The sequence below is a fragment of the Propithecus coquereli genome, unplaced genomic scaffold (assembly GCF_000956105.1).
Source record: "Propithecus coquereli isolate 6110/MARCELLA unplaced genomic scaffold, Pcoq_1.0 Scaffold91, whole genome shotgun sequence".
Lineage (NCBI taxonomy): Eukaryota > Metazoa > Chordata > Mammalia > Primates > Indriidae > Propithecus > Propithecus coquereli.
Window position 1 is genome coordinate 4046021 of NW_012155396.1, and position 15013 is coordinate 4061033.

The window sequence follows — 15013 nt, forward strand, 5'->3', positions numbered from 1 at the left end:
TTTTCAAATTAAGACCTTAAAACAGTGAGCACTGACTCAAACAAGAATGTTCCTCAACCAACAGGCAGGCAAAACTACCTGCAAACCGAGGAACCTCCCCTCCAGCCAGTTCCTGGGCCAACCTGGGCTGCTCTGTCCCCACCTTTAGCACTGATCTTACTCAGGGCCTCCCTTCCAAACTCCTGCACCAGCCTCTTAACTAGTCTCTCTGGCCCTCGCCAGACCCCTCCATTCCACCCTCCATGCTGCAGCTAGAAGGGGTCACATTAAAGCAATGCTGCCCCTCTCCAGTTAGGGTCCTCTGTGGCTCCATCCTGTTCCAGGCTAAAGTCTCCTCTCCCTAATGAGGCCTCCAAGGCCCCCAGGTTCAGATAGCAGCCGTCCCCACCCCTCCCCCATGTGATTTGGGCAGCGCGCCCACTCCCCATCACACCCTCCTCCTCCAACCCCTCTTCACCGCCTCTAGTGTCCGAGGCACCCATGCTTCAGTTTGGGCCTCTGCCCGGAAACACCCTTGCCTCTCCACCCTCAACTTTCCAGCTAACAGGAAGCTTTCCTGGACCTCTCCCTGCCCCTCTTGGACCAGTGCCCCCAGCTCCCATACGGCCCTGGGGCACATCTCTGGCTTCATTTACTATCCTGATCTGTGACCATGTATTCACCATTCCCCTACCAGACTGAGCTCCCTGACCCTGGGAGGCTAATATAGCTGTGAATGAATGAGCAACTGACTAGCCAGAGCAGGGCAAAGAAACATTTCCTTCAATTGATCACCCTAGACCCATCCCCGCATTTCAGCACATACTGTGGGTCCTCGCCACCCCTTCACCCAGCAGCCTATCTCACTCCTCCCTCACACCTCCCTGAACACCCCTCCTCTGCCCTCCCTCCCCCTTGCCTCAGATATGCCCAGTTTTCCCCAGTGGTTTGAAAGGGAAGAGAGAAGAGTGGCCCTTTCTCCTTCAACCTGGTTGTCTCACAGAGCTCACTCCCTTGGGAATGTTACTCCCATCCATCTGCCGCACAGGCTGGAAACCTAGCAGTTACCTGGGTCTCTCTCTACCTCACTCCCCCAACACATCTGATCCAAAAACCAGTTTTATCCATTCTGACTCTAATATCTCCCAGCTCCATCTGCTTCTCCACACTCCCCACTAGCCCTACCCGAGTTCCGGCCACCATCATCTCTCACTACAGTGGCACCCAGTTTGGTTTCTCCTCCTTCAGTCTTGCCTCTGCACATAACATAATCACAGTGACAACTCTAAAACATAAGTCTGGCAATGGCACCCTCTTGCTTGAAGTCCTTCAGTGGCTTCAAAATAACTTCATTCTCACGGTAACTTCTAGATTCTTTAACTTGAGGGCCCATATGCCCTCTAGTCACGAAGGCTTTGCATATGCTGTTCCTCCGCCCAGAACACCCTCTTGTCCTGTTTCCAACCACTTGATCTTCCTGGTCCCGCAGCCCTCAGCTTAGATGCCACGCAACCTTCTCGAGGAAGTGTTGAGCGGCCCCCTCCCCCTGGGTTACTTATCATGCACATGTGCTACACTTTAGCAGTTAACACGTGGCTTTGTAATTGCCTGTTCCCTTGACTCTACCTACTAGTCAGTATCATTAACTTGTTCATGCCTTTATAATTGAACAAATATGTATTGAGTAATTAACTACGTGTCTGTTAGGTTTGTTCTAGGTGGGAACCCAAAAAGTGTGTATACGACAGAATGTCCTAATTAATTGGCTTACATCAAATATTTCATTAAAAACAAAATAGAAAGTAACTTGTGAGTAACAGATGTAAAGAGGCAATGAGTGTGGGAATATATTTTTGGTAAGAAAGGATCTTGTATGGAACTTTTTGTTCTAAATGGTTATTTAAAAAATGGAAAAATTAGGACAAAACAAAGTTTTATACATGTTTGGTAAATGGTCTGTGCAGGTTGGAATAAAGTTTTATAAAGGGAATTTAAGAAGAAATTTAATATATGATAAAACAAAATTTTTTTTAAATATTAATTTGCTCTTATAAATATCTGCCCCAAGGCTGTGTGAAATCCCTAAAGTTCTAGTAAGCCTTGATATATTATCAATAACTATATATACTAAATTATGTGTCACAAAAATAACCAAATCTCCTTTACATCTGTAACCATGACTATTGTGAAATCTTTACCATCCACAGATGGTGGTTGTTTTGCTCCAATTCTTCCTACACAGCAGTTTACGATCAACTGCAGTCCAAGATTTGCTTCTTTGGAAAATGTCATGGAAAAAACTAAAAATTTTAAGACTTTTTAATACATTAATTCTCTTGTTTTGCTTTCCAAAGCCATTGAAGTAGTATTAAATAAATAACAGGGTTATCTCCAGGATTTAAACTATTAAATTCTACCTGGCCCAACCTTATTTATCCTCTCTAGGGCTAAGAGCTATTACAAAAGAGACAGGTGTATAAAATTGTAAAAACTGATTTCAGGAGATAAAAATTAGTAAATTTGTTTTGGTTCCCTGGTCTTTCTCCACTACCCCCATCTGGTGCCTACCTGCCAGCAGTAAAACTCACTGAACTGCTTCTTAAAAGGACCACAGCACTTACAGCCTACAGACTAGATTTTACTCAAGGATTTCCCAGAACAAATTAAACCTCCTTCAACCTTTTAAATAATTCTCACTGCTTCTGCCACCACAACTAAGCTTCTGGAAATCCCGTCTGAGAGTCATCTCTCAGGACTCAAAACTGTAGGCCCTCCAGAACCACCCACTGTGAGCTCCCTGAAAGTCCAGCCCATCATGGATACCAGGCTCTGATAAGATGCTGTGGTATATAAAGATCTCCGCCCGTTTTCCCAACTTCTGAGTTCATTTTACATAATAATTTAATTTTAACCACAAAAAAGGGAGACTGTTAGGGTGGCCTTAAATCTCCCAATTTTCTCATGACAGCTAAAGATCAATTCTGAACTCTCCCTACTCTTTACTATCTCTCTCCCAAACTAGCAGGCAACCTGCTAGGACTCTGTTTTCACAAACATCTAAAAAGAGCCCAGAAAAGAAGTGCAAATCTCTTTACATTTCCCCAGCTCACAGCTTTTAGAATTTGTTTTACAGCCCCAAGGTGTTCCTGAAAATCTCCAGGACAGACTGCAGGGGGGTGAACTCCAGGCCTTTGTTTCCTGCCTAAAACCAAATCTCAGGGGCAAAGATCACACACATCCCCTGTAATGGGCCTGACTGCATTTCAATGACCAAATCTCCAAGAATAGAAAAACAAGCAGTTAGAAAGGCAACGACGCCCACTTCCCAATCTTTCTAATTTGTACCCTTTTCCCACACCTTACCCTTTCTTTTCTTACATATATATATATATACACACACACACACACACACACACACACAAAGTGTGGAATGTTAGGTTTGTTCCAGGTGGGAACCCGAAAAGTATGTATAGGAGAGAATGTGGTTAATGCAAAACTTAGGCTTGAAAAACAATAGCCGCAGGGGTCTGGGGAGTCCCCAGACTTTGTAGATCTAACAGACAGCTGCAGCCAGCACTCCTTCCCCCTCCCTCCCTGATAGAGACGAAGGCTACCCTTCCCTAGCTCTCCTGATAAGGACGATGCCAGAGCAGAAGGATGAAGGTGACTGGGGCAAAGGGGTCATAGGAGTTGGTTGTTTGAAAAAGAATTTACCACAAACAGCTGTTCTGCCCACCGTTCTCTGCCATACGGGAACTGCACGTAGCAGGAAGCAATTCTTCACCTGCCAGTTTGGCCCCAAAACAAAGACCTGAACAAGGCACGTGGGAGGGCGTCGGCTATCCCCGTTTATAAAAACCCTCACTAGACCCCCTTCTGCGCTGACTCTCTTTTCGGACTCAGCCCACTAGAACCCAGGTGAATAAACCAGCCTTGTTGCTCCCACACAGCCTGTGTGTGAAATCTGTCCTTTGAGTCATTCACCCTTTCAGTGTCATAGTTACATACATACATATACAATACAGACCCGGACCTTGCCCTTGAGAGTAGGAACTGCGTCTTTTCTTCTCTGGGGCCTCAGCGTCTAAAACGTTTGTTGAACGAATGAATACCAGGGAGACGCCATGGTGCCGCACAGCCTTCTGGGAATCGTAGCTCCCGGTTCCGGCCTCTCTTTACGGCGCAGGCGTATTCAGATTATCGCCGCCTCGCTGTTAATGCGCATGTCCCGGGAGGCAGTGTGGGAGACCTGCGCATGCTCAAAAGGTGGGGGCGAGGTCGACTAGGCGACGCGCTGCGGGGCGGGGCTTTGGTGACTCCGGGGACTCAGAGTTGAGCTCTGCCTGGCTGCGGGGATGGCGGGGAGGGGAAAGCTAATCGCGGTGATCGGAGACGAGGACACGGTGACTGGTTTCCTACTGGGCGGCATAGGAGAGCTTAACAAGAACCGCCACCCTAATTTCCTGGTGGTAGAGAAGGATACAACCATCAATGAGATCGAAGACACTTTCCGGTACGGAAGCCCGGGAGGCCTGGACGGGCCCTTCTGCTGCCCGGTGGGAGCGCGGGGAGAGGGCGGAGGCGACCTGGGGACCGAGGTGTCAGACGCCCACGGGGGGATTGGGGCGGTCCTGGAAGTCAATCTGCCCTTCCGGAGCAGAGGCCCAACGTTCCATTTTGGAGCTTGGTGGGACCAGGGCTGTGTCAGGTTGATGAGCTCGCCCCTCACATGATCGTGTGTCAGTAAAGAAGGGGAACAGAGCTTGTGACGAGCGTCACCCCTCGGCCCGACCTGTCCCTGCGCATAGCTGGACGCCCAGAGTGCCCAGTCCTCGACGTTGGCCAGCCTCAGTGCCTCTTCAGGGGTTCCCTACGTAGAGCTCTTTTGCCAGGTGCGCCCTGAGGGAACTACACACTCGATTAGCACCAGTGGGCTCAGGCTTTCTTGTGTTGTATCTCCTTTAGAGGCTCACAACCGTCCTATAAGGGAGGGGTTATTTTTCTCACTTACAGGTGAGAAAATTAAAGCTCAGAGAGGTTAAGGCATGTACCCAAAGTCACACCATGCGGGAGAGGCAGAGCTAAGATTAGAACTCAGTCCCTACTCTTTCTGCCTCTCTTAAACCAGGTGCACACTCTGCTTGTGCCACTCTCCTCAGCCTGCCTTGGAATTTCCCTCTCATTTTCAGCACTGTAGGCAAAGCATCAGGACTGTGTCTGGCCTTCTCCTAAGACCTTGCCCTTCAAATCCTTACTTTCTGCCCTGGGTCAAGGGTGATAGCTCCAAAGTGTAGGTGCAGGCATGCCTGTAATGCAGGTGTCCTGGTGACTGGAATTGAGTATGCCAGCCTTTTATTCCTTCCTTAACCTCTTCTGTAGGGCCCCTGTGCCAAGTCTCAGGAATAAAACACTCTCACTTGTTTCCACCTAAACAGCCCAGCCCAGAGCTGCCGGCTGAGACTGGTTCCTGCTGCCTGGGGTATGATAGGCCCTGACCTGGGAGGCTGTTATCTGCTGATCTCTAAACTGTCTGGTAAAGTGACCCAGGTTGTCATGGGAGAAAGACAAATTTTACTTCAAAAATTTTCCATTTTTCCAACCAAAAGGGACATTAGAGATTATCAAGTCTGGCCTACCCTAATGCCTGGCATGGGGTAGGTGCTCAGTAAATAATTGTTTTTTTTTTTTTCACTTTGTTGCCCAGGCTGGAGTACAGTGGCTATTCACAGGTATAATTATAGCACACTGGCCTGGAACTCCTGGCCTCAAGCAATCCTCCAGCCTCGGTCTCCCAAATAGCTAGGACTACACCTGGCTCAGTAAATAGTTTTTTTGTTTTTGGTTTTGGTTTTTTTGGGTTTTTTGAGACAAAAAACCCCTGGCTAGAGTACAGTAGTATGATCATAGCTCACCGCAACCTTGAACTCCTGGGCTCAAGTGATCCTCCTGCCTCAGCCTCCCGAGTAGCTGGGACTTCAGGAGTGAACTGGACGTGCCCTGGACTCCCTTCTCCTCTCTCCCCACAGGCAGTTTCTAAACCGGGATGACATCGGCATCATCCTCATCAACCAGTACATTGCAGAGATGGTACGACACGCCCTCGATGCCCACCAGCGCTCCATTCCGGCCGTCCTGGAGATCCCATCCAAGGAGCACCCCTATGATGCCGCCAAGGACTCCATCCTGCGCAGGGCCAGGGGCATGTTCACTGCTGAAGATCTGCGCTAGGGAACTCCCCACAGCCCTTCAGCCCCTCCGTCATTTCCAGGCTTGCCATCAGCCCTCCTTTAAGTTTTGAGCCTCTGATTTCCAATTCCCTGCCCCTTCCCACTCTATCGAGAGGCTTGGTGAGGCACTTCTAGGTTGCTTGGGCTCTGCCATTAAAATCAAGGCTGGTGAGGGAACAGGAAGCCTGACCATCTCTCTCCACTACCTCTTCCCTGTGCTGTTACACAGTGTCATTGTCAATGTTAAATTAAAGTAATATTCTTTCTTCTCTCCAAACTGAGACTGGGTGCTGGGAAGGACTCGGGTGGGTTGAGGCTGTTGGGGGAGATTAGATTGGCAAGGATGGAAAAGTTTCTGCCAAAGACCCAGGCTTAGAGAGTTGGACCAGGAAGATTGTTCCAGGAGACCATAACTCAGGGACTGTTCCTGTGGATCAAAGAAGACCAGCTCTGCAGTGGAGGGATGGGAGGAAGCTTAAGTCCAGCCCCTGGGTCCCCCACCTCAGACTGCATTGGGCTGGGAAGGGACCTGACCCAACAGACAGAAGCAGGAAACACAGGAAACCTGGAAGGTTCTAGATCCAGCCTGAGTCCTGCAGGAGGTTTGGGGGCCAGGCTCCAGGCTGCCTCAGGAAGCCAGGCATGTGAGGTCTGCTAAGGGAATGGCAAGTAGAACCTGGCCCTGTGTGAGGTGAGGCTTGGTTGCCAGGTAACTGTCCCAGGGCAGCCACCCTGCTGTCTGAAGCACTCTGTTTACTGTGCTGAACCCTCAGCTGCAGCCACCCGGTACCGCTCCTTCCCTTGCCACCATGTTGAGGCAGCTCAACATGGACACACTGCGGCAAAACTTCTGGAAGGAGGAATATCTGAGGGAGAAGATGTTGCGCTGTGAATGGCACCGCAAGTATGGGTCGATGGTGAAGGCCAAGCAGAAGGCTAAGGCTGCAGCCCGCCTGCCCCTCCAGCTGCCCACCCTGTACCCCAAAGCCCCACGCTCACCCCCACCTGCCCCCCAAGCAGTCCCTTCTAAGGCCCCCAGCCCTGTCCCGGAGGCTCCTTTTCAGTCAGAAATGTACCCAGTCCTGCCTACCACCCGGGCCCTGCTGTATGAAGGCATCTCCCACGACCTCCAGGGGCGCTACCGCTACCTTAACACCCGAAAACTGGACATGCCAGAGACGCGCTACCTCTTCCCCATCACCACCAACTTCACATATGGCTGGCAGCTAGGTGAGCCCCGACTCCTGGAATTGGCCTCCTCACAGTCGAGGGCCCAGACCATAAGCATAAGATCAAGGAAATGTCCGAGAAAGATACATTTCCATGGAGCTCGAGAGTGACAGTGGGCAGGGAGGCTGGGGCATGTGCTTCTTTAAGTTGAGTTGTCAGGAAAGGCCTTTCTGAGCACCTAAAGGCTGAGCCAAGTGACAAGAAGGAGGGGTCTGGATTTTATTCCGTGTTGAGGAAGACAGTGGAGAGTTTTAAGCAACCTTTAAGAGTGACACTGATTGACTTTTTGAAAAAGTCACCCTGACCGTCCTGTAAGCAATGGCGTTTTCAGGTTAGACTGGGGTAGGACAGGGCTGGAGGGTGCACGTAGACAGGTCCACATCGGCTATGTTAAGCTTGAGGTGTAAGTCGGGCCCTCAGGAGCAGGTCAGAGCTGAAGGTGCACATTCGGAGGGCATTAGCATATGGGTGCTATTTAAAGGCCCGAGACTGGGCCAGGTCACCTGGGTAGCTCAAGTTGCTGGCAAATGTCAGGAGGGGAGGCAGGCAGGGGTTGGTGCTAGTAGGAAGGCTGTCCATCCGGCTGAGTCCAGGCCCTCAGCGGGAAGGGAGAGCAGCCTTGGCAGTGGAGTAGAGATGTGGAAAAGGAGTATGCCAGCAAGTGTTGCCAGCTTGCTGGGCAATGCTGCGTGTCCCTTTGCTATGTGTGCTCATGAATTTCCAGTGAACTCCAGCTGCTTGAGTGCCTGTGTGGAAAAGGTGGATAGTGGGAGGTGGTCAAGATTTTGCCCCCAAAATTCCCTCATTTCCCCGGGGATCCTGAGGGAGAAGTCAGGGCAGCAACTTTCTAACAAAAGCAGGAGCAAGCCCCAGAAGGGCTGCAGAAGATAGAAGGAAGCCCCATCTCTCCTGTCTGTTCCTGTGACAAGCAAGGCTGGGTGTCCTCATACCCCTGGTAGAGGATCCTGAAGCTAGGAGTGATGGGTAATGATGGCAGACAGCTGACTGTCATTCTGCTGTCACTGCTGTAGCCAGGCTTCCAGCCAACTGCCTGTATTCTCCCACAGCCCTCACACCTCAGAAGCGCTTTTTATTTCTTCCTATAAAGTGGCTACAACATGGGCAGATTCCTAGGGCTGTGCAGACACACAGGGTTCCCGAGCTCTGTTCTTTGTGTGTGCCTTCCCCAGGAACCCATTCCTGGCCTCTGACATCTTTTCCAGGCCCCCCAGTGAAGCAAGAACTGGTCTCCTGCAAGATGTGCCGCATTGACTCCTTCTTCCGCAAGAACGGGGCCTTCGCATTGCTTGACCCGCGGGACCTGGCCCTCTGACCTTGGCCCAGGTGGCGGGCTTGGGGGAGGGAAGCAGAAATAACAGGCCTCCTGTTGGGCGAAGCTTGTGTGTGTATCTGTGCTTCTCTGTTCTCCCAGGCCCCGGGGCTGCACTCAGGCCTTTCTGAAACTACCTCTGACCCACAGGTTGCCCTCTTGCTTTTTCCTTAACCCTGTCTCCTTTGAGGGCCCAGCAATGACCCGAGCGGGGGCAAGCGCTACCTTTCAGATGCAGGCTCCTCGGCACCAGGGGGCCACAGTAGCTGCTGGAAGTTCTGGGTGTTCCTGGGGAGAGAGTGGCCTGTCATCCCAGATGCCAGAGACAGGGGGCCCCTCCCACCACCCACTCCCTCCCTGTCGCCCCTCACCTGGCCCTGAGGGCCTGTAGCCGCCGGGTCCTCTCTCGGTGCATCTGGTCCAGCTGCTCCCGCAAGGCGCGCCGCCTCCCGGCCGGGTCCTCCTGCGATGTCCAGCGCTGAGCGCCTCTACCCAGACCCGCGCCCGCCTTCCCACGCCCGCCTGGGAGTCACTGCGCGAGTGCGGCGCGCGCGCTTCGAAGGGACCCGGGCAGGGTCCTTGGGACCCCACCGCCTTCTCCTGGAGGCCTTGCCTGTGGCGGGAGCTGAGCCGGGCTAGGCGGGAGCCCCAGGGGGTGGACCCGGCAGTGGCGGTTCCTGGCGATGCCGAGGCGTTCCAGTACCTGCGGAGGCGGCCGTCAGCCCCCGGCCGCCCTCGGCGCCCCGCCTGCCGCATGCAGGCCCCGGCCCCGGCCCCGGCCCATCCCGGCGTGGGAACGCACCCGGAGCCGCTGCTGTTCGCGGTCCCGCCGCCGCCGCCGCCTGGCCGCCCGGTGCAGCTCCAGCAGCCGCTGCAGAGCCTCCTGCTGCGCCGCGCTCGCGCCCGCCCGTGCTGTCCCCCTGCCCGCGGGCGCCGGCCACACGGCCTTCGAGGACTCAGGTCCCTCTGGGTCGCCCCTCCGCTCCCCAAGGGCGCCCCGGAGCCTCGCCTCGCCCACCTGCTGCGCCGCCTGGCCCTGGGCTCCCCCCGGGCCCTGCAGTGGGTGCGGGTCGCGGGCCAGCCCCTGGAGAGCCGCAGGGAGCGCCTGCTGCCCGGAGTCCCCTGGGCGTAGTGCCCCGGGCATCATGGCGCCGGGACCTGGAAGCCGCTGCCCGGCCGGGGGCCTCGGGCCCCGAGAAGTAGCCCACGCCCCGTCCCGGGCTACCTGCGGCTTTGCCGAATCTCGTCTCTGGCCCTCGGTCTTGCCCTGCATCAGCCGGGTGCTCCTTCCCCCGGGGCCTGGGCTGTTCCTTTCCCCAGGCTGCGGGATCTGTTCTCCCAGGCACCCGCAGAAGTCCCTCGGATCGCCCGGGGGGCCGCCTTCCTCCAGGGGCTGTACAGTCGCCTCTCCCCGAGCCACCTCCCAGGCTTGCGGGATCCTGCCTTCCACAGACCTAAGGATTTCCATTCCCTGACTCTGAGGACTCGCCTTTCTCTGGCACTTAGGCCTGTTTTCTCTTTGACTTCGAGCAGCCCCTTTATCCTCATCCTGGGCTGCGTCCCTGCTCTGACCGCGATGTGCCTTCCCTCTCTGACAGTGAGTAGCTTCTCTGTCCTCACCCTGGGAGGCTTCCCCCCTCTGAGCATCAGAGTCTGCCCCTCTCTGACTCTGAGGAGTGTCCCTCCCTGGCAGTTTCTGAAGTGCCACTCTCTCCTGGCCCAGGCTTGAGCCCAGCCCCTCGGGGGGATCTTGGGGTGCTGGCAGGTCCCAGGAAGGCAGGCCAGAGGGCACTGGAGCTCCAGGAGTAAGGGGCTCTCTCCCCTGTGGACTCCCAGATAGCAGCTGATGGGGCCTCTGCAGTTGACGGGGCGTCTGTGCTGCAGGCTCCATGCGGCTCCCCTCTTCCTTCTGGGCCAGGGAAGGAAGAGCACTTTGGGCCCAGGCTGGTGAGGGAATACTCACCAGGGCCACTTCCCCGGGGAACCTGTAGGCCCCAGTGGCTGGCCCTTGCCCGATTCCTGAATTTGTTAAGCCCGTTGTGTGTGGTGTGGAAGGTGCTTCCTCCACCTGGCCGGGAAGGTAGCCCCACCTCACCCAGCAGCCTCCTCCCAGACAGCCCACCCCTGCCACCTCCAACCTGAGAGGGCCCTTGCCAGGACCTTGAACTCTGAGCTTCTTGGCTCCCCAAAGCTCCTGCTGGTGATGGGGTTCAGCTCTTGTGAGGAACCTGAGGGAGAAAGACGAGTGTTGGGAGCCCTCTGCTCAGGCCCCAGCCCCCACACATCCCACCTGAACGGGAGCCAAGAAGCCTACGGAGTCCCCAGGGAATGGCGGGGGGGGGGGGCCCTGAGGGCGCTGTTTGAACTTCAAGGCTGTCACAGTTCATCATTCCACCTTTGTTGGCACAGCTGGCCTGCTTGTCAGGTGTGCCTGCCAACGGTGGACTCCATCTCCCACATCCCCCAGCCAAGGCAGACACCCAGAGGGACCTGCACAGCCTCTTCCTCAAGACCCACAGGAGGCCTCGGAGTGGGAAGGGCCCGTGTGCGGGGCTCCTAAGTCCCTCAGCATAGGGACACCCCCACTTTGTCCTGGTGTGCCCGTCAGGCCCAGAGAAGAAACCCACTGTACACGCCTTTCATTTTAGTGTTATTAAGGAAAATCTTCCTTAGGCTTTTGTTTGTTTCTAACGGCAAAATCAAATGAAATTCGAGAGACGAAATTTTAGGCCAGAGCCTGGCCTAAAAACTGCAAGTCTTCATAATTAACAAAAGAAATCTAAAAAAAGAGCTGATATGTTGCTGCTCCCCTGCAGCTGTGGAGGAAGGACAGTTGTTCTGCATCCATAAAACTAAAAAGAAACTGATTTCATAAGGTCTTAAATTGAGAACTTTCACAAGAATATTGCATCTCGTTCTTTTGTGCAATATACAGACGTGTGAATATTCATAACGGTGACCAAATGGGTACGCTCTCTGAACATAAATCTGTTTTTCGAAGAGTTTTTTGAACAAAGGAGTCTCCTAGGACTCCCAGGCCTTTAGAAGTGATTGCCATGAACTGTGAAAACAGCCTCCAACCCCCTCCCTCTGTAATTCTGATCTGTTGTCTTACTAGAGAATGTATTTCTCTGGCAATAATGTCATAATTGATAGCTCTGTCTTCTCAAGAGATAAAATACTAGTAAAAATTTCTCTGTCAATCAGAAATTAATCATCGGCACTTTTCTCTCATGTACATGAGGGAACAATTAAAAGCCTCTGGCTTTGCAAGATCTATTATTTAACAAATAATTTGAGAGTCTGTTTCATTTAAGTGAACAGGCCCAAGGCTCACAGCATCCATCCCACTGAATTCAAATTGCCTGTCGATGGTCATGTTCTCTCACCAGGCTGTGACCTGAAGGCAGGGACTGAGTCTCTCTTGCCCTTGGTGTATCCCCCTTGAGCCTGGCTCAAGGGTGGTAATCGGTGGCCTGGAGTTGCCAGTGATGGTCATTCCTGGAGTCTCTCCCCTGAGCCCCAGTTGAGTGTCAGAATCCTGCTGGACATAGTACGTGAGACAGCTGGGACCAACTAGGCGGAATTGAAACACAAAATACAACCTGCTTGCCATCTCCAGGTGCCCCTGGAGCTCAATAAAAAAGTGTGAGATGAAGAATGAGTTAAGAAGGTCTGAAGTCCTTGGACTTCAGGTGAGGACTTCCTGCCTCATGCCAGTGTGGTCTGGCTGCCCCAGTGCCAGGGGCCCCCTGCTCTCCCGGCTGCCCATCCCATCCCGTCCTGTCCCATCAACCAACATACCAGGTGTGGGCTCTGCAGCCCTGCCAGGGCTCTCCCCGCTTCGGTGCACATCACTCTTGGCTTCACCCAGATCTGGGGCTGACGATGGGTCCACCACCTGCCCCCTGCAGGAGTTCAAAGGCTGCCTCAGCTGCACGTCTAGCGGCCCAGTGCTCTGGAGGGGGGAGGGCACCCGCCTGCCAGTCTCCCTAGCACTCCCCCAGTGCCCAAACTCTGAGTCCCCGGTGGCCACCCCCAGAACCTGCTCCCATCACCAGATCCCAGGAGGTAGAATTTAGGGGTCTCCCTTTCCCAGGGTTCTGGGGCAACCGTGGGTACAACTGAGTGACAGCCTAGGAGGAGCCAGAGGCAAGAGGAGGGGGCACCAGGCAGGACTGCAGGAGGCGATGGGGAAAGGAGCTCTTGGCCACTTTGGCCACACAGAGGAATGGCAGGACTCCCTGGGAGAAAGACTCACCCCTCTGGGAGCTCATGGTTCTGGCTCAGGGAATCCTCAGCCTGGGGTGGAGGGTGCAGCCTGGAACTCTGGAAGGGTTAGGGGTGCCCGAGTCCACAGGGCACCATTGCCCAGTGTGGTCGCAGCCTCTAAGAAGGCCCCCGGTCAGCCATGCCTCCTGGTATTCATGCCCTCGTGTGACCCCCTTCCCTCCACGTGAAGAAGCTTGGAAACAGCTCCCACCTGCCCAGTGGAGCCCTCAGGTAAGATGGCAGTTCTGCCCAATGATGTTGGCTGGTCCCTGCCTTCGTGGTCGCCATGAACGCCCCCTCCTGCTACAGCTGGGGATGCCTTGGCCCAGAGAGGGCTACTAACCTCCCCAAAGTGACTCCGGCAGTTGGGGCTGAGCCGGGACATGCATTCCCAGGTCCCAGCTCTGCTCGGGGCCCAGTCACCACACAGCATCTCCCTCCCCGGGCATCAGTGCCTCGCCCTCTCAGCCCCTGCCAGGCCTCTCTCCTCCCATGCTGCAGCCACCCCGAAAGGCTTCCAGGTGTCACCACACAGTTGATTTGACCAAGACAGTTGTTAACTGTGAAATGATGAGAACAGCCTGCCCAGAACGGGCTTGCACCGTGTCCAGCCCTTTACTGGGACGAGTTCACTGGTCCTCCCAGCAGTCCTTGGGGAAAGATCTATTACCGTCCGCAATTTATAGCTGAGGAAAGGGGGGCTCGCAGTCCACAGGGAGCATCAGAGCAAGGCGTTGACCTGTCCATCTCCAAGGCCCCTGCTTCTCGCTCCTCCCACCTGCCCTCACCCCTGCAGGGCCCCAGTGTCCCGGTACCCTCTGCCTACCCCCGCCTGCTGTGCCCCCGCTCACCCACTCACCAGCTGCTCTGAGTCCCCACCCCTGCTACTCCACGCACGGGCACGCCGGGCCTGGCCCCGCAGACTGCAGAACTGGGCCCGGGATGGGGGCCAGAAGAGGTGCAGCCCAGCCCCCCTCAGCAGCTCCAAGTCCCACAGGAGCTGCAGGAAGATGGGGTGTCAGGGCATGAGGGGGGGCCCACCCTGGCCTCTGCCGCATCCCCTGGCCATCCCTACCTGCTCCTGTGCCTGCTGGCTCCGCTCCATCTCCAGCAGCACGGTGGGCAGCTCCAGCCCCGAGGGGCAGCCCCCGGCCTCTTGCACCTGGGGGCCGAGGTGGAGTCAGGCCCCCGCCTGCCTGTCCCCTCCCCTTCCAAGGCAGTGCCCCTCCCTCACCTTCCAAAGTGCAGCCCAGAGCTGGCCCAGGCCTGCAGGGCGCTGGAAGAGGTGCTGGAAGAGAGCCAAGGCCTGCCTGGGGTTGCAAGGGAGCCCCAAGCCCCCAGGCATGGCTGCCTGCGCCATGGAGCCTGGAGGGAGGTGGAGGACACAGAGCCCAGGACCAGGTGGAGGAGGGTTGAAGGCTCTGATCTCACTAATGCAGCACCCGACACCTGAGCCTGGGCCTGGGCTGCAGCCAAGCCTGACTCTGGCCTGACTCTGACACCGGTTTCTTGGCCATGGGGCGGCAGTGTGGAGTGAGGCATGTGACCCCCAAGAGAGGGGCGTGTGGGTGTGCCTGTCTGCAATCCCCACTGAGTAATGTCTGACATACGCCGTGCGTGCGGACACATGCATGCGAACTTTGCAGCTGCATCGTGCGGACACGTAACACGCCCAGTGAGGGCCGCAACCGCAGCTGCTACCAACAGCTCAGTAAGTGCCAAGACACTTCGTACATTCATCCTTCCTCGCAGCGACTCTGAAGCAGGTGCCATGGTCATCCCCATTTTACACTAGAGGAGACTGACTCAGTTACCTGCCCTAACATGTGGCAATGGTTCCCGCAGTGGGAGATGGGGGGACGTGGTACCCTCCGGGAGCACACGGGGCAGAGCCCATGCATCTCCAAGAGGCTCGTGTGAGCAGCGAGAGGCCAGGCCCTCCGAGTACCGCCCAGTGCTGTCCGCGCCGTCCACC

At 55.1% G+C, this 15013-nt stretch overlaps 2 protein-coding genes across 2 annotated transcripts; both read left to right on the forward strand.

The window, feature by feature from the left end:
- Positions 1-4234: 4234 nt before the first annotated feature.
- Positions 4235-6483, forward strand: ATP6V1F (ATPase, H+ transporting, lysosomal 14kDa, V1 subunit F). The gene is made up of 2 exons (XM_012664779.1): positions 4235-4492; positions 6006-6483. Exons 1-2 carry the CDS (start codon positions 4335-4337, stop codon positions 6205-6207), a joined length of 360 nt encoding a protein of 119 aa, XP_012520233.1. The 5' UTR covers positions 4235-4334; the 3' UTR covers positions 6208-6483.
- Positions 6484-7015: 532 nt separating this feature from the next.
- LOC105826756 lies at positions 7016-8769 on the forward strand. Its single transcript, XM_012664780.1, has 2 exons — positions 7016-7436; positions 8660-8769. The coding sequence occupies exons 1-2, from the start codon at positions 7016-7018 to the stop codon at positions 8767-8769; spliced, it is 531 nt and encodes a 176-aa protein (XP_012520234.1).
- The last annotated feature ends 6244 nt before the right edge of the window (positions 8770-15013 follow it).

What these genes read in the sequence shown, in the direction of transcription:
- ATP6V1F (XM_012664779.1), top strand. Translation starts at nt 4,335, where the DNA reads ATGGCGGGGAGGGGAAAGCTAATCGCGGTGATCGGAGACGAGGACACG. An exon ending in GAGATCGAAGACACTTTCCG is followed by an intron (nt 4,493 to 6,005) that starts GTACGGAAGCCC and finishes CTCTCCCCACAG; the next exon opens with GCAGTTTCTAAACCGGGATG.
- LOC105826756 (XM_012664780.1), top strand. Translation starts at nt 7,016, where the DNA reads ATGTTGAGGCAGCTCAACATGGACACACTGCGGCAAAACTTCTGGAAG. An exon ending in CACATATGGCTGGCAGCTAG is followed by an intron (nt 7,437 to 8,659) that starts GTGAGCCCCGAC and finishes CATCTTTTCCAG; the next exon opens with GCCCCCCAGTGAAGCAAGAA.